Genomic DNA, 19,297 nt, shown 5'->3' with positions numbered 1-19,297 from the left:
TGTTAGCCAGGAGGGTCTGGATCTCCTGACCTCGTGATCCTTCCGCCTCAGCCTCCCAAAGTGCTGGGATTACAGGCGTGAGCCACCACGCCCTGCAGAAACAAAGTCATTTCTATGGCTAAAATGTTGCATATTACTTAGGAGTGCTTGATACTTCAGATATTTTTCATGGTTCCAAGTTTTTAATAGCTTTGGTTTTTTTCCATATAGGAGGAAAATCGAAATTAGTTGGAATTACTGATACCTTTAATTATATGGCTAACATACGTACAGACTTCAGTCATTTTTTTAAAAGATAATGCAAACTAAATATGTTGAGAAGTTTGAAGTTAGTGTTCGTGTTTACAGATAGGTAATTTGGACTAACAAAGACTTGAAATTTTGCTCTTTTAATAGTTAACGTGCAGAATTAAACTTGCATTTCTACTCCTAAATATTGTATCTATATATGATATAAAATATTCCAAAAGGTAAAATAATTTTCATGTTATATTTTTTGCAAGTGTTATATACTAATAGAAATCCATGGTCATTATTGGTTGTTTTGACTCCTATTGGATTTTTGAAATTTTTACTTAAGAAAGATTTAAAGCATAATGAGACTTCAAAAGAGTATACTAGGTAATTCTAGTAATTTTGGATATGTATTTAATTACATATGATTTTCATAATTGGAAAAGATCAATAAAAATGTTATGAGCTATATTTTATAAATAAATGTAAATACATAAATCTTTCTTTTAACAAGGTCTCACATCAGGAATTTTCGAAAATGAAACAATCTAATAATGAAGCTAACTTAAGAGAAGAAGTTTTGAAGAATTTAGCTACTGCATATGACAACTTTGTTGAACTGGTAGCTAATTTGAAGGAGGGCACAAAGGTATGAAGTACATGCAAAAGGAATCATAGCTAGCAAGTACAGATGTGAACGTATAGTTTGGAAGTTAAATGGTATTTCCAGTTGAACCAAATTACTCTTTGCCTGGAATTTTAGCTTTAACGCTATTGTCTCTGCGAAGTTTGTTGTAGGAGGGAGAAAGCTTAATGAAGGTGGCAACATTTCATGGGATTGCATATTTCAACTGGCAGAAAAGGGGTATAAATATTCGAGGTAGCAGGAATTAGCAGAGATGTCAGTGACACCTTTTTAAGGGATAGGAAGTTGACTGATGAATTTTGAGAGGACAGGAGTATTGACTAATTTGGGGACTGATTTGTGATAGAAAAGGTGGGGGGCATGACTTTTATATTCTGTGTGGTGGTTTGCTGAGGACAGACTTGTGGCCTGCCCAAGCGTCAAGAGGGCTTGCTAAATATGTAAGTACTTTCTTGTCTTGTCCTTTAAAAAGTTTAGGGAATTTGCTTATATTTCTTTTTACCAATTACTTTGTTTTTGAGGGAGCAGTGACTTTTAAGTTTTTTCAGATGCATAATTCCTTTTGGTACTTAACTTCGTAATACTCACTGAATAAAGTTACCTTGATACAAATACAGTAGGTAAAATGTAAAACCCTCTGAAGAAAGGGTGAAAATACTGCAAAGCCTTCCAAATAGGATAGTAAAATGCCGTTTTAATTTGGTTTAAAATGCTTTGTTTAAATAGGTAAGCTGAGAAAACCCTCCAGAGAGCCTTTAGAAATTCTTTTAAGGGTTTCTGCAGTGTGCTTGCATTTCTGTAGTGAGTATGAAAACCTAATCCTTCCACTTAAATAGGTTTAATGTTATTAAGTAATTGACTTTTCTCTAGGAATTAGGAAGATTTTCATGATCATGAAACTTTTAACTTGTTACGTTTTTGATGATAATGTTCTGTAAAAATGATTTTATTTTTATTTTCTCTAGGAATCTTGGATCACATTTAATATTAAGTTGTTGGGCCTAGTAAATTGTATGAATGTATCTCATGCAGATTTCAGTTCTTCGGCTTTAACTATCATTGACAAATTAGCTTTAGATCACATTACTCTCTGGATTAAAAAATTGTTCTTGTTCATTACTTATATTTGTTCTTTGCTTATAGTTTTACAATGAGTTGACTGAAATCCTGGTCAGGTTCCAGAACAAATGCAGTGATATAGTTTTTGCGCGGAAGACAGAAAGAGATGAACTCTTAAAGTAAGTCTGTTTTGTGTATCAAATTGTACTTAAAGAATTTTCTTTTAAAAAATCATGTAGAGACTTTTGGTGTGAATTTGGTAATATGAGATAGCAATTTCCCTCCTTTTCTCCTGGAAGAAGGAACTAGATCGAGTATTTTACAAAGCAACAAGCAAACAGCTGCACAATCTGGGAATGAAAGGACGAAAAGAAGCAGAAACTCTAGATGCAGGAAGTACAGTGAGGTCACAGAAATGATAAAACAGTTCAGGTGGCAGATCTCAGGAAGTGCCAGTAAATACAAGCAATTTATTTTGAACTAGCAAGTAGGTTCCTTACATAAAACTACAGCTATAGAACATGGAGGAGACAGCATGAATAGCTCGGAGAATACCAGCAAAATCACTTTTAGAAGGAGGCTGCTGAGAAAGCAGGGCCAGTTAACATACAGCTCATTTCCTGCTGAGTAATCAATACAGAGTAGCACAGTGCTGATAAAAGGTAAAAAACATTAACAAAATTTAATAAAACTTCATAGATGAAGAACATTTACCAAAATAATATTGCCACAGAATAGATGAAAATTATGAGCAAAGATCTGACCATGAACTAAACAACAACAACAACAACAACAACAACAAATGCAAGAAGGCAGTCATTCTAAGGCCGGGGTCCCCAGTCCTGGGGCCATGGACTGGTAACTGGTTCATGGCCTATTAGGAACTGGGCTGGACAGCAGGAGGTGGGTGGCAGGCAGGCAGGTGGCTGGGCGAGTATTACTGCCTGAGTCCCACCTCCTGTCAGATCAGCCACAGCATTAGATTCTCATAGGAGCGCAAACACTATTGTGAACTGCCCATGTAAGGGATCTAGGTTGTGCGCTCCTTGTGAGACTCTGACTAATGCCTGATGATCTGAGGTGGGACAGTTTCATCCTGAAATCATCTCCCGCTCCCCTGTGGAAAAATTGTCTTCCACGAAACTGGTCCCTGGTGCCAAAAAGGTTGGGGACTGCGAGCACTCCAAGGAACACTTTGAGCAGAAATTCCAGAACTGCAGGAATATGGTAAGAAAACAGGAAGTGATAAGATGTGAGGTGTCAGAATTCAGGAAAGAAGTAGAAGGGAAGAATAAAACCATCACGAAATGGGAAGGAGCACAAAGGGCAAATAAGTGCTGAAGAACACACAGGAACACAGAGTAGAAATTAGGAAATTAAAATGAAATCAAAGTCAAGAAAGAATTATAAAGGATTAGAGAGAAGATGGGCACAGAAGACCTAATATATGCAAAATTGAATTTCTCTCAAAGAAGAAAAACCAGACAGAGCAGTTATTTAACGTTCTCTAAACAGAACACTTAATGATACTCAAGAACATTTTCTTGAAGTAAGTGAAGGTTGTTGAAAGAGTGTATCATATGGTAGGGGAAAATGATCAAGAACTGTCAGCTTCAAGGCATATAAATTATTGGCCTTAAAAGATAATGGCAGAATCCTTTAGCAGTCAGGCAAAACAAGTCAATTTATAAAAAGGCGAAAAAAATTAGGCTGAAAGCACTGTATGCTAGAAGAGAGTGGAGTGATTGCTGTAATCTCAAGGATAGTAAATATGAGTTAAAGATTTTATATAGTAAATACAAGCTAAAGATTTTATATCCAAACTGTACTTAGGGTACATAAAAAACCATCATAAATAAACGTATGCATTCAACATACTTTTGATTTAAAATGTCAGTAGCTTTTCATTTGGAATTAAACCAGTTGATCCTAAAGTTCATATTCATTAGTAATAAATATAAAGAGCTGAAAGAATCTTATACTGATGACCCTTTCAGGCAACTAGATCTTTATTCATCTCTCTGTTCATATTCATGAACAGAGAATGAACATGTTCATGTTCATTCACCTCTCTGCTCATGTTCATGAGAGAAGTTACCATTTTCTTCTAAGAAAGAGCAGGTCAGTTGCTTTTAGAATATTTCTGCTAAACCTATAAAAAGCAAATAAATAGAATGTTTTAAAAATGTTCTAAATGTTTTAAAAAAAAAAAGATTTTTTTTTTTTTTTTTTTAAAAAGACGGAGTTTTGCTCTGTCACCCAGGCTGGAGTGCAATCATGCAATCTTGTCGCACTGCAACCTCCGCCTCCTGGATTCAAGCAATTCTCCTGCCTCAGCTTCCCGAGTAGCTGGCATTACAGGTGTGCACCACCACGCCTGGCTAATTTTTGTATTTTTAGTAGAGACAGGGTTTCACCATGTAGGCCAGGCTGGTCTCGAACTCCTGACCTCAGGTGATCGGGATTACAGGTGTGAGCCACCCCCACAGCCTAAAAAAAGATGAGTATTCTCCATATTAGTCTTAATGATAAAAAATCTAACAAAAATTAATACAAAACAGTCTACAGACCAGTTTCAGTTATGAATATGGATGCAAAAGTCCTAAATAAAGTATTTGACAGTAATAGTCACCAGGACGTTAAAAAAGAATTATTGACAAGGGGAGGGGGGGGCGTTTATTCCAGTATTCAGTATTTAGTGTTTTCATATCAAAGGAAGGATCACTGGTTTGTCTTAATAGATGAGGCAGAAGCATTTGAGAAAATGAGTCTTCTGATACTCAGTAAAATAAGAATAGATAGAAGATAGATACTTCCATAACATGAAAATATATATATGTTTGTGTGTGTGTATATTTCTGCCCAAAACTCAGTATAGTGATTAATGGAGAAGCACTATAAAGAGTTCCCTCTCAAGTCAAGAACAGAAAACAAATACCACTATCAGCACTATTTTTAAATACTGTACTGCAGTACCAGCCAAGGCAATCACATGAGAGAGAAATTAAAAAATTGGAAAGGAAGAAGTAAAACTAGCACTATTTACAGACATTATGATTGTACAACTACTTGAAAACCCAAGAAAACCCCAAAACTCTGCAAATAATAAAATAATTATTACTGAAGTTGTTGATCATAAATATAATTTGTAGAAATCAGTGACTTTCATGTAAATAAGCCTTTAGAAGATAAGATGGAGGAAGAGACCCGTTTAAAATAGCAACAAAAAAGATAAAATATAAGTTTATAATATTTGAGATCTATGTGAAGAAAACACTATTTCAAGGACACAAAAGAAGACTTGAGCAAGTTAAAAAACATGTCCTTGGATAGGATGACTCAACTTCATAAAGATGTCAATTCTAAGTTAACTTATACATCAGCTGGGCGTGATGGCTTGCACTTCTAGTCCCAGCTACCTGGGAGATTGAAGTGGGAGGATGGTTTGAGCCCTAGGGTTCTAGGTTGTAGTGCGCTATGATTGTACCTGTAAATAGCCAGTGTACTCCAGTCTGGGCAACAGTGAGACCCTATATCTAATAACAAACATAAATAAAGAAATAAACATATGCATTCAACATACTTTTGATTAAAAATGTCAGCAGCTTTTCATTTGGAATTAGACAAGTTGATCCTAAAGTTCAAGTAGAAAAAGAAACAAGGTCAGCCAGGAAAACAGTAAAAAGAATAGTGAAGGGATACTAGTTCTACCAGATATTAAGGTATATAATACCATGTTTAATTAAAACACAGTGATGCTGGTACATGATTAGACAAAGACAGAATAGAAAATAGAAATAGATTCAAATACATATGTGAATTTAGTGTAAAAGATCTTCAGCCAACCAGAAGAGGTTGTGGACAACTGCCCAGCCATTTAGAAAATAAAAGTTATCTTTATACCAAAGTAATTCTGAGTGGACCAAACTTGAAATTTGTAAATGATATATAAGGTGTAAAATAGAATGGAGAATTCCTTAATAAAGCTGGGATGGGCAGCATCTAATAACTCCTACTTAAATTCCAGAAGGTATTAAAAAAAAAGAATAAGTTCCTCACAGAAATATGGTAAACAGAGTCAGGATATAACAAATTGGGAATCCAATATTTGAAACTTATTCACAGGCAAAAGGCTAATTTACTTTATTTAGAAAAGAACTAGAAATCAATGAGAAGAAAACCCCATAGAAAACTGAGGAAAAGACACAAACAGAATTTTGCAGACAAGGAAATATAAATGGCTCTTAAATAAATGAAATAAAAAAAGGAATGCCCTCATTCATTATAAAATACAAATTAAAATTAGTCTGAAATAATATTTTTCAGTTTGGCAAGAATCCGAAAGTTTGATAACATGCTTTGTTGTCACATGTTGGAGAAATAGATTTTATATTGCCGTGAGAATACACAATGGTGCAATCCTTGTGTTGGGCAGTTTAGCTGTAAAGAATAAGACTACTAACGCAAACATCCTTTAATCCAGCTATTCTGTTTTTGGGAATCTATTCTGAGGATATATTAGAATATGCTAGAAATGACATATTTATGAGCTTATTCATTTCTGCATTGCAAATAGCAGTAAAAAAGTAGAAACAAAGTGACCAGGGCTGCTGAAATAAAGCTATACTTGTATAGTGAAATGCTGTGCAGCTATTTTAAAAAACAGGATGTTTTCAATTTACTGATATGGAAAGATCTTCAAGATAGTTATGGTAAAAAGATGCAGAACAGTGTGTAGAGTATGCTTTGTGTAAAAAGGAAGAAAATAATAAACATAGAAATTGACTTGTTTATGCACAAGGAAGCTCTGGATATTCTAAGGAAGAAAGATTGGAATATTGTCATTTTAAATATTTTATAATTCATATATCTAAAAATCAGGTTTGTTGCTATTTGTGTGTATATTTATTGTATACACTTGTCAAATATTTTCAGCTCAGTGATTGAAAGGTGAATGAAAGATGGAAAAGTAGGCCATATAATATTAGCTTTTGAATATCTGAGAGTTTATTTTGTTAGTCATTGTTAATACTCAAGGCCAAAATACTTTGAAATCTTACGGAATATAATGTATACTGGAAAAGTATACATAAGTGTATATCTTGTTGAATGTTCACAAACTGAGTACACCCAGGCAACCAGCACTTAGATCAATACACAGAAAATTCTCAGCACCCTAAAAGCATTGTTAATGCATCCACCCAGTCAGTCTTTCTTTATCTTTCTCTTCCAGGGCAACCACTATCCTAACTTGTGAGAGAACATAGATTACTTTCTCCTGTTTTTGCATTGCATATAAATAGAATCACATATGATGTACTCTTCTATGACTGGCTTTTATTCTACATTATATTTGTGAGATTCATCAGTATAAGTTGTGTGTATTTGTAGATCTTTTATTCTCAATTCTGTATATATTTTATGTGAATATACAAGTTGTTTATTCTGTTGAATATTTTGAGTAGTTGCTAGTTTTTTGAGCTTTTGTAAATAGTGCTGGCATGAATGTTGTAAATCACTGCTGTCCAATATTGCTGGTAGCAGTAAAAATACAGAAACAAGTCAAATGTCTGGTTCTGGTTAATTAAATAAAACTATATCTATATGGTGAAGTACTATGCAGTGACATATGCAATGGAAAATGTAAAATTTGTAGTAGCTGTAGTTAAAAAACAGGTGAAATTAATTTCAGTATTTCATTTAACCCAGTATGTCCAAAGTATTATCATTTTAACATATAATCAATGTAAAATTATAAATGAGAGATATTTTACTTTTTTTCATACTAAGTCTTAGAAATCTAATGTGTGTGTGTTGTTTTTTTTGGGTGAGATAGAGTCTTGCTCTGTCGCTTAGGCTGGAGGGCAGTGGTATGACCTCGGCTCACTGCAACCTCTGCCTCCTGGGTTCAAGCAGTTCTCTGCTTCAGCCTCCCGAGTAGCTGGGTTTACAAGCGCCCACCACCAAGCCCGACTAATTTTTGTATTTTTAGTAGAGACGGGGTTTCACCATCTTGGCCAGGCTGATCTTGAACTCCTGACCTCGTGATCCACCTGCCTTGGCCTCCCAAAGTGCTGGGATTACAGGGGTGAGCCACCGTGCCCAGTTTAATGTGTATTTTATACTTACAACACATCTCAATTCAGACTAGCCACATTTCAGATGTTTGATAGCTATATGTGGCTAGTGGTTACTGTATTAGACAGTACATGCTTTTGGTGAGCATGTTATATGCAGTGCTGTTGGGTATATATCTAGGTCAAAGGATATGTGTATGCTTAGTTGGTATTTCAGATAGTTTTCCAATGCGATTGTACTAATTTATATTCCTCCTAGCAATATCTGAGAGTTCTGGTTGCTCCACATTTTTGCCCTTAGCTATATTCTGCTGGGTTTGTAGTATTATCTCATTGTATGAGTTTAATTTTCATTTTCCTGATGACTAATATGTCCTTTTTATATGCTTATTAGCTGGAGGCTTTGCTTTTTAATTTCTGTTTTCATTGAAATCTTTCATCAGAAATTTAAAGAGTTTAAGAAGAATGAGTGTTTTACTCTGAGCTTTACTTTCTTTTTACTAATGGTTTCAAAACCATTGTCAGATTGTTGGGCATAGGAATGCTGGTGGCATTTTTTAAATATCTTTTTGCTCTTTTATATTATTGGTTTTATTTAATAGCATTGATTTATATCTTTTGTAAGTGGCTAGGAAATTATCATTTGCCCTATAAATGTGTTATTTACTGCCTCCATCCCTAGAGTTTATCAAAGGAAAAAAGGTATTGTGTTAAAGCTTTATAATATATATATATTTTAGATATTTCCAAATCTGACCTTTCAGAATTTTGATATTAAAAACTTATTAATAAATAATAAGCAGTTATTTACTTGTATTAAGAAGTAGCTTTTTTTTTTTTGATGAATGTAGTTTTCTTTATGTCTGGAGTGATTGGGGCCCTTCTTGAGAGGGGATGCGGACGATGTGGGGCTTTGCTGTTATTTGTTAAATCAGGGCAAAAGGTACTGTCTCAGACATTTTGGGACATGTCATATTTACTTCTCTGTGTACATTAATCAGTGCAGTGAAAAGATGATTGACATCATGTATTACATGGAGTGCATTTTACCTTAGGTATTGTTTAGTGTGGTTGTGGGATGAATTTCAAATTACTGTTAGAGAAGACAAAATTTTCTAATTTTTAGTACTAAATTGTAAGAGTATTTTCAGCAATATGTCTTTCATGAGTTTACCTTAGTGACAGGTCATGTGTTATCTTTTAACATAAAATATCTCAATGCCACATTTCTTTGAATATCTTCAGAAAGTTTTTATCTAGAAATTTGCATAATGGTTTGCATAAAAGGTTAGCCTTTTCATCTGTTTTACTTTGTATAAACACTGATAAAGTGATTAAAACACTGGCTACATAACTATGAGTCATTGTAGTTTTCTGATAACTTTTAGATAGATGATGTTAGGAGTTTTTAAAATCCAGGGACTACCTTTTGTTAGAGGGTGGGCAGTCTTTTAGGATTACTTGCCCAGTTTGACATGTTTCTTACTCTAGCTATAACTGTGATCTCTGAAAATGTTTACTTTTTTCCCCTAGTCTTCAGAAATAGAAAAAAGATACAACTTCATTTTATTAAACAGTAGGAAGAAAGAGGATTTAGATTCTAGTCAAGAATAGAAATGTAGTATATTTTATTTTTTTCAGTTTTTGTTATATTGATAAATAATTGTAGATATTATGGGGTACATGTGATACTTTGATCATGAATACAATGTGTAATAATCAAATCAGGGTAATTAGGATATTCATCACATATTTGTGGGGCACATGTGATATTCTGATACATGAATACAATGTATAATAATCAAATCAGGGTAATTAGGATATTCCTCATCTCAAACGTTTACCGTTTCTTTGTGTTGGGAACATTCCAAATCTTCTAGCTATTTAGAAATACACAATAAATTACCATTAACTATCATCACCCTATGGTGCTATTAAACACTAGAACTTATTTATTCTATCTGACTGTATTTTTGTACCCATTATCCAACCTCTCTTGATCCCCACCCCCTACTCTTCCTTGACTCTAGTAACCATCATTCTACTCTCTGTCTGCTTGTTTTTAGCTCACACATATGAATGAGAACATGCAATTGTCTTTCTGTGCCTGGCTTATTTCGCTTAACATAATGTCCTCCAGTTCCATCCGTGTTGCTGGAAATGACAGAATTTCATTTTTTTTATGGCTGAATAATATTCCATTGCATATATATACTACACTTTATCCATTTATCTGCTGATGGACACTTAGGTTGCATTCATATCTTGGCTGTTGGAAGTGCTGCAATAAACATGGGAATATAGATATCTCTTCAATATACGGATATCCTTTCTTTTGGATATATACCCGGCAGTGGGATTGCTGGATCATATGGTAGATCTAGTTTTAGTTTTTTGAGGGACCTCCATACTGTTTTCCATAGTCGCTGTACTAATTTGAAATGTAGTATATTTTAAAATGCCATCATTGTTTGGAATCTGTTTTCTATGTTTCATGTATGAAGAAAAGAAAAGCTGGTATTTTATGTGTGTTCATTGTTTTCTGTCATGTTAATTTTTAACACTTTGTCTTTGATAAGGGACTTGCAACAAAGCATTGCCAGAGAACCTAGTGCTCCTTCAATTCCTACACCTGCATATCAGTCCTCGCCAGCCGGAGGACATGCACCAACTCCTCCAACTCCAGCGCCAAGAACCATGCCGGTTAGTAGGCAAATAAATATTTTAAACAGAGGTTTTACATTAGTGATGATTACTTGTTTTAATGGATAAAACATGGTTTACATAGGAAGGATCTAGTGGTTACCACCTGCATCAGGTAACCAACCTCCTGATATTTTGCGATATGTAAAACACAGCATCATTCAAGAATTCTTAACCAAAAAAATGCTTAACCCGAATCTAATCAAGCCCTTAAACAAACTTTCTGTTTACAGCAAATAAAACAAATGATAAAATGAGAAGTTAAATTATGCCATTAGGAAACAATTGGACAAATCTATCACATGGGACATTTATATGAAATAACTGAGTTGATCTTTTCTAAAAGTGAGTGTCATAGGTTTTAAAAAAAGGGCATATTCTAGATGAAAAGAGATGAAAGTTTCCTTACAATCAAATGCAATATATGAACTTTGAGTTGATTTTGGTTTATAAAAATAGCTATATGAGCTTTTTTGTGTTAATTAGGGAAAATTGAATTTGGAGTGGATATTTGATGACATTGGGGAATAGCATTAGTTTTTTAAGGATGAAAATGGTATTGTGATTATGTAGGGTAATATCCTTATGAGAACTTGAGTGCTGAAGTCTTTAGGGCTAGTGTCATGAAGTTTGCAACTTACTTCAAACGATTCTGCAAATATATATGTATGTAGTTATAGATAAAGCAGAAATGGCAAATGTTAATAGTTATTGAACTTCATTGGCAGATGTGTGATTATTTTATATACTATTCTTTTAAAATTTTCTGGTGTTCGACATTTTTCATATAGAGTTTGGGGACTGGGAGGAGATGATGGTAGTAAACAGTACCTGTGCTGCTTTCTTCCACCTCAAATGTCCAGCCACTCAGGAAGCAGTAAATGATTAAATATTAGGCACCAGGAAAAGAGCAGTGGCTATGGAGTTTCCACAGATTGGAGAATTATTCAACTATGATATATTTCTATAGTAATAAGCCAGTATTTAAGAATGGGAATTAAAAATATATTTGGTTGGATTCTAGAGTTTCTCATATGTCCTTATTAATTTTAATTAATAGCAATTTGAGAGAAATGAAACATTTTATAGTCAATGCTGACTTTTTCTTATAGCCTACTAAGCCCCAGCCCCCAGCCAGGCCTCCACCACCTGTGCTTCCAGCAAATCGAGCTCCTTCTGCTACTGCTCCAGCTCCAGTGGGGGCTGGGACTGCTGCACCAGCTCCATCACAAACACCTGGCTCAGCTCCTCCTCCACAGGCCCAGGGACCACCCTATCCCACCTATCCAGGATATCCTGGGTAAGGCTTCAACATCATGTATCCCAAGTTGGCTAATATTGTTTCTAGGCTCTGGCTAACCTGTTAAAAACAGGGTCACCCCTTCTACAAATGGAAGTGTCATGAATGAATAAGCTACACTGTCAGCTTATCCAGAAATGAAAATAATGTTATGGTCACTTACATAAATAGCTATTTCCTAGGCTTTTAAAATTTGTTTTTATACTTTACATATTGGGTTTATATTAAATAATCTCTTCTGTATAGAGTTCAGTAGGTGTTTCCTTGGACTTTAGGTGATAAACAGGTACCTTTTCTGAGCGTAGCATAGCAAAACTGATAAGGCCTTATTTACATCCCTATACTTAGAATACTTGGCATTTAATAAACAGTTGAATAGAAATTTATCTAATTATGGGTTGCACTTTCTTAAAGGTTAACCTCTGTGATAATTTCTTAATCTTAAAAATCCAAACATTTGACTACCTTTTAAGGTGTGCTCTAAATTTTACTTAGTAAGTACATGTTGTCTTCCAAATATTAGAACTTTTAAAGTTGTAAATTTATGTACATCACAGTGAATATTGAATATTGTGGAAGAGGAATGTATTTAGATGACTGGTTTTGCCACGTTAAAATGAAGGGTCTCTATAGTTTTTCTTTCTTTTAATACTTGAATATTTAATCTTATTTTCTTCGGTATTTTTTTGGATAGTATTAAACACTTGGTACTCTTTTGTTGTAATTAAGAACAGGATAGGAATGCTTTTCTCTGACAAGTGCCTTGAAACAGTTTTTCTCCACTGTTCTTTAATAGACTAAAAATTAGAAATGACTTTCATGAAAAACGTAGTTCTAGAATAATTATTGTTTTATTTTTTAGTATTTGATTTACCAACCAAGTTTTTTTTGTTTTCTTCTCCCTATCAGGTATTGCCAAATGCCCATGCCCATGGGCTATAATCCTTATGCATATGGCCAGTATAATATGCCATATCCACCAGTGTATCACCAGAGCCCTGGACAGGCTCCATACCCAGGACCCCAGCAGCCTTCATACCCCTTCCCTCAGCCCCCACAGCAGTCTTACTATCCACAGCAGTAATATGTCTGCTCAGCAGCTCAGCTGATTCAGATCAGAGGGAAAGAAATACCAACCCTGCAATAAGTGTACTAAACTCTACGCTCTGGTTAATGTAATGTACTCTCCTGGACTGAATGCAGTGTATAATTTCTGTCTACAGCTAGAAGCTGTGCCCCACTTCCACATTTGATTACACATGTGAGATTTGCTGCTGTTGCAGTATAAACACTAGGTATAATAGGATTTGAAATTGTATTACAGTTCATAAAAATTGAAAATGAGAAATTAAACCTGCAAGTGAAACATTTGAAACTATTATACTTTCTACATAAGACACGGTTGGGACATCAGATACTTACAAAGATGGTTTAAGTATGGATACTCGAGAAAATTAAGTTTTCTTTCCCTTTGGTTTATTGATTTGGTTTAATTTCCATTATGCTATTTTGCATAATCAAGGCATTGTAAATCTTATAATTTTAAAATAAATTACTTAAGAACAGTTGTCATTGTTATGTTTTGTTATTGATTCTCATTACTGTCTAATTTTTTTTTTCTGGTATTAGTCTCATTTTGTATGTATATGAGTTAAACATATACTGTTTTTTAAGTGCATGAATAGTACAAGTTATTATCAAGGACGTTTTATAGGGAAACCAAAAGAATAGTATCATAGTTTATCTTTCATATGCTGATTAGTAAACGACTTTTGACATTTATTTTAAAAAGTCCTATAATGTGGAAGAAACAAGCAATTGCTACCAAAGATTCTTCAAATAAATATACAAATAAATGTGTATATTTAATGTTTTATTGTTCGCTTCTCCAGAAAATTGATGCAAATTCTGGTAATAATTCTTGCATTTTTTTCCCCGTAACCTGGTTAAAATAAATATGCCATTGACAATACTTCATAATGTAATGGAATTGTTTGGGGAACACTTACTGTACCCTCTTATCCTTTTTTCCACCTTACTGTGTTAACTTAGTGACATTTAATGCCCAATATGTATGAATAGATCTAAGCCATTTAATTTTTTTTCCTTAAAGATTGGACTATTTTATAATTCAAGGAGCATACAAAAAAATGGTTGGGAACATATGCCAATTCTGGAGTAGGCTATGTATTTAATACTCATCTCTGCCGTTAGGATATCTACTCACTGTATAAACCTCAGTAAAAATAGTGAAGACATGCATCATGGAATGAGAAAATGAGAAAGGAATGAGTTGTCTAACATCGCAGTGGGATCTGTTTTATGTGAGGTTCATTTCTGAACACATTAGGCGTATGAGCAGATTTCCAATGAATCTATTTATGTTTATTTTCTGAGTTTCAACGCTGACCTTTTCTTGCATTATTGTTTCATTTTAATGATAGTGTTGCTTGTCCCACTGTTGTTTTCATTGACAGTTTGGATTTATATTTTAAATGTTCGAATGAAAGTATGATTGTAAAAGGGAGTGAATTGGTTTAAAAATATATGTATATTTTAAACTTTGTTGTGTGTAGGAAACATGAAGGCATGTTAATTCAATGGCTTTGATTTCATGGAATATTAAAATTGGTTTAAAGTCCAATAGTTAAACCTTAGCAAAAATAGTTTTTTACTTTATCAATTGCTAAGATTTAATACTTTGGATTATCAAAGTGTGACATGGGCTTGTTTGACTATTCTGTAAGTGGCATTTAAGTTCCACATTCTTATTACTTGAGGTACTTTATACTAACATAAGACACTCAGTGAGAGTTAGAGGTATTACAAATTGCTAGTTTATAATGTCTTACTAATGCAGAAAAAAGGAAAAAACAAAATTGGCCTGAATATTCTCTTGGGGAAAGAGGGCACCAAAGAAAAGGGTAAGTGCATCTGAGGGCCAAAAAGAGATGTATAAGCCTTTTAGCCCATTCCCCATGCTGGGCCTGCTCCCAGAGCCACAGGAAGATCATTCAGAAACTAGGAAAGGAGGCCCCCACAGCTGCTCCTGCCACAGCACACCTGACTCTCATCGGCTCTGTTAGTGTAACCTTTTAAATGTAGCAACCGAAACCCTTTTCCTCTTGTCAGTTCACTCATCCTTTGGTTTCTTTTTGGTCACCTGTGTCTGGGCACAATCAATCACACGAAATGCAGCCCTTTATTGCTGTTACGGATAATACTGTGGATTTGGAGTTGGAAGGGTACTACTCTGTGGTTCAGGTGTGTTGTACCCATGTTTATAATTAGGCTTTATTATCTTCCTAAACCAAGGAAAGGAAATCATCCCCAGACCATTTATGTTGAGCTTTGGAATACTATTTTAAACTGGATTATACTTAAATAATGAAGCTCTGCATAGAGGAACTAGTCAGAAGTAGGGAAAACACTGTCTAGTTTTTATCAGTCTGGTATAAAGTGTTGATCTAAGAACTCTCCCTGTGCCCCTTGGTCTTTATTCTCAGTTAAGAAAAACAGTCACATATCACCACAAACCAATCAATCTTTATGAGATACTCCTGTATCCATACCCCAGCTTGTTTGCAATTTATAATCCTCCCCTTCAAAACTAAGAAGTTACAGAAAAAAAGAATGGATTTCACAGAGCCTCGTGTCCCTAAAGTTCTATCCCAGTCAGCAGTCTTTATAGTCAAAACAGATTTTTAAAAATGTTTTCCATTTGAGCTTTACAGTTAGCAAAAGTGCTTTTATACATGTTCTGATTTCAGAAACAGGATAATATAATTTGTTAAGTAGGTTTCAGTTTGCTAATAGGGATTTTTTGTGTTTTTTAATTTTCAGCATCTCTTGAAGAATCTTGCTACAGCCAAGTGGCATCTCACTTTTTAGAGACGTTTGCAATTATTAGTTGATTCACAGTACAGAACAAGGTGTAAAGGAAAAAACCCTGCTAGGTAGTGTTATAGTTGCTGGATTAAAAATAGACATTAGAAATAACAGGTTCATTATAAGATTTACATGGAAGAGCAAAGAAGGAAAAATTATATTTTTAAAGAAAGAGAATATTCAGGCTTTATTTCTGGTATGAAGTTTATATTTTTAAAAAATATCCTATATTATCACACCAGAGATTTTAGATTCTTTTCTGGTTAGAAACATTGCTGGTAGTTGGATTATATTTTTATTGTATTCATTTATCTTAGGGGGAAAATTGTAAAGAAAAAAAAGGGTCCAGATGAATGTATCCTAGAAATAAAAGTTGAAAGATTCTTACTTCTTTGGAGTATGAATTCTTATTTAAAGTGTTTATTCTTCAGCTTTATAGTTTCCATTATTTCTTTGACAAATGGTGAATTGGAAAATGTAAAAAAAATACCCAGTTTGACTAAATGCATGAGACTACAAAAGGGAGATAGTGTTTAATTTTTTTTTTTTTTTTTTTTTTACACCTGCAACCTGATAATTTAGTGGTCATGGATGGGCCATGTTTTTCATTGCTTATGTGATTTACTCTAGGAGTATTCTTTTCAAATACCACTTTTTAGGTCAATTTTTGGAAATTATCAGCAAGATTACCATAATAATCAGCTAATCAGGGGAGTGGGGATGGGTTCTGCTGCAGCCTGCGTGAAGGTGACTGAGAAGCTGCATGCTTGGCCTGCTTTAGTATTTACCACTACCACAGGGCAGGATTGGCTTAGGAATGCCCTGTGAGCAGATCGACTAGAGCCTGTGAACCAGAGGGCTCCATCCCACCGAGGCTCAGGCCACAAGCTACTGCCAGTCTGTGTCCCTGCCCAATGACTGATCTTACCTTTGTAGGTTATCGGTTTGGGACACATCCAAGTTGTCTGCCTTTTCTCCTCATTGGTGCTCTGCAAAGGATCCTGGCTTCTCTCAGTTCTGTGGCTTCCGTGATCCTTTCTGCTTAAAAGTTGCTTAAGTTATGAACACAAGTGATACAGGTGAAGAGGTTCAAGTCTCTTACCACTGTTTTTAAATTTTCCTATATTTTTAGCTGTTTTAAGCTTTACACACTTTGAAGCCCACGTGATTCGCACTCATCAAGTCTGTCTTTATTGTGAACATGAAGTGGCCCTTTTCTATCTTGCAGTATATTCTATTTTTTGAGGCAAGGTCTCGCTCTTGCCCAGGCTGGAGTGCGATCTTGGCTCACTGCACCCTCAAATTCCTAGGCTCAGTTGATTCAACCTCCTCAGCCTCCTGAGTAACTGGGACTACAGGCACCTGCCACCATGCCTGGCTAATTTATATATATATATATAATTTATATATATATCTTTTTTGTAGAGGTGGAGGTTTCATCATGTTCCCCAGGCTGGCCTGGAACTACTCAGCTCAAGCGACCCACCTGCCTCGGCCTCCCAAAGTGTTAGGATTACTGGCATGAGCCATTGCACCTGGCTACCTTTTTATATGACTACTGTTGTTTTGTTTTTGGATGTATTAGCAGGTTTTCTAATCTAATGTGTGCACCTGCTTTAGTTTGAGATGTTTAGATTTAGTTACTTGACTCAACCTTTTTTTTTTTTTTTTGTAATTTAAAAGGTAAGTTTAACGATTTTGGTAAAATTAAATGATCTTTTGATATTTTTGTCTGATACAAATATTTAATCCTTTCTGTTTTCTATATCTGTCTTTCATTGCTTGAATTATGTGTTCTTTTATGTTTCCTAGTTGTTTGAAATACTATTACCTGTAATTTTAAAAGCATTAATATTCTTGTTTTCCTTCTCAGCCATATGTTGTTTCTTAAAAAGTAGGGGATGGGTTGGACCCAGTGGCTCACGCCTGTAATCCCAGCACTTTGGGAGGCCGAGGTGGGAGGATCACCTGAGGCCAGGAGTTCGAGAGCAGCCTAGCCAACATGGTGAAACCCGTGTCTACTAAAAATACAAAAAATGAGCCAGGCGTGGTGGTGGACGCCTGTAGTCCCAGCTACTCGAGAGGCTGAGGCAGGAGAATCGCTTGAACCCAGGAGGCGGAGACTGTAGTGAGCTGAGATCCGGCCATTGCACTCCAGCCTGGGCGACAAGAGTGAAACTCCGTCTAAGAAAAAAAAGGGGGGACGGGCGCGGTGGCTTAAGCCTGTAATCCCAGCACTTTGGGAGGCCGAGACGGGTGGATCACGAGGTCAGGAGATGGAGACCATCCTGGCTAACACGGTGAAACCCCGTCTCTACTAAAAACTACAAAAAACTAGCTGGGTGAGTTGGCGGGCGCCTGTAATCCCAGCTTCTTGGGAGGCTGAGGCAGGAGAATGGCGTGAACCCGGGAGGCAGAGCTTGCAGTGAGCTGAGAGCCGTCCACTGCACTCCAGCCTGGGTGACAGAGCGAGACTCCGTCTCAAAAAAAAAAAAAAAAAAAAAGAAAAAAAAGGGGGAGGGGATGGGGAAGGGAAATCAAATAAACAGGGTTTAGGCTAATAATTGCTAATGCACTATTATTTTTACATTGTACATCTTGATTATACTTGTTGATATTTGCATTTTTTTATTACTTGATTTATAAAATATGTAAACACAGTCTATTATAACTTGGTTATAGCTGGTCCTCTTCTCTTTTCCCTTCTTGGGATGGCTTTTGAACATTCAGGAGGTTTGTTCTTGCCTTCTGTCTTACACCAGTCTCACTCTGCCTCCAGCCTGTGGGCTTCTCTGTTGCCAGTAGGTGCCAGCGATTCTGGATGAGGAACTCCCCGAGGGGCCAGTGTCTTCTTTTTCCACTGAACCCTGGAAGGAATGGACCCTTCAGCCTTCATCAGCCCACCACAATGGACTGGGCTGCATAATGTATTCTTTTTAAAAGTAGTATGTTTTTTTGAATAGGCAATACACACACGGTATAAATTTCAAAAGGTAGAAAATGGTGTAAGTGTCCTTCCTGCCCCTGTCCCTTGACCCAGTTTTCTTCCTTAAGGCAGTCTCCACTACCAGTGCACGCAGGGTTCACGTTGTATTTAGACTTACCAACTCCCGGAAGCAGGTGTGTTGTGACCCTCTGTGGAAGGGACACAGTGAATTGTGATAGTTGCATCTAAAACTGGAGTTTTTTTCTTTCATAGAGACCAAAGACTGTTTTTAGCTAGAGAATTATTTCTAAGTTCAGCCGCACCTGACATTATTAACAACAGTAACATGTATTGAATCACTACCAATCTCTAATCCCACTATGCTTTATGTTTTTTAAAAATTATCCAAAGTATGTATCATAATTTTTTAAATGAAGATTTGCATTTTAGACTGATATTTAAGT

General features: G+C 35.5%; 1 protein-coding gene across 2 annotated transcripts in view; it reads left to right on the top strand.

The window, feature by feature from the left end:
• Positions 1–13,584, top strand: part of PDCD6IP (programmed cell death 6 interacting protein) — a 73,586-nt gene extending 60,002 nt beyond the window's left edge. For both annotated transcript variants that reach the window (XM_015132340.3, XM_015132339.3), the window contains exons 14-18: positions 749–883; positions 2,024–2,118; positions 10,596–10,719; positions 11,832–12,019; positions 12,929–13,584. In XM_015132340.3, the coding sequence (XP_014987826.2) occupies positions 749–883; positions 2,024–2,118; positions 10,596–10,719; positions 11,832–12,019; positions 12,929–13,103 (717 nt within the window). In that variant the 3' untranslated portion in view covers positions 13,104–13,584. The remainder of the gene's footprint in view (positions 1–748; positions 884–2,023; positions 2,119–10,595; positions 10,720–11,831; positions 12,020–12,928) is intronic.
• Positions 13,585–19,297: the final 5,713 nt, after the last annotated feature.

Source organism: Macaca mulatta, chromosome 2, assembly GCF_049350105.2.
Source record: "Macaca mulatta isolate MMU2019108-1 chromosome 2, T2T-MMU8v2.0, whole genome shotgun sequence".
Taxonomy (NCBI): Eukaryota; Metazoa; Chordata; class Mammalia; order Primates; family Cercopithecidae; genus Macaca; species Macaca mulatta.
The sequence above is the reverse complement of the archived record's forward strand: the minus strand, read 5'-3'. Positions and strand labels throughout refer to the sequence as shown.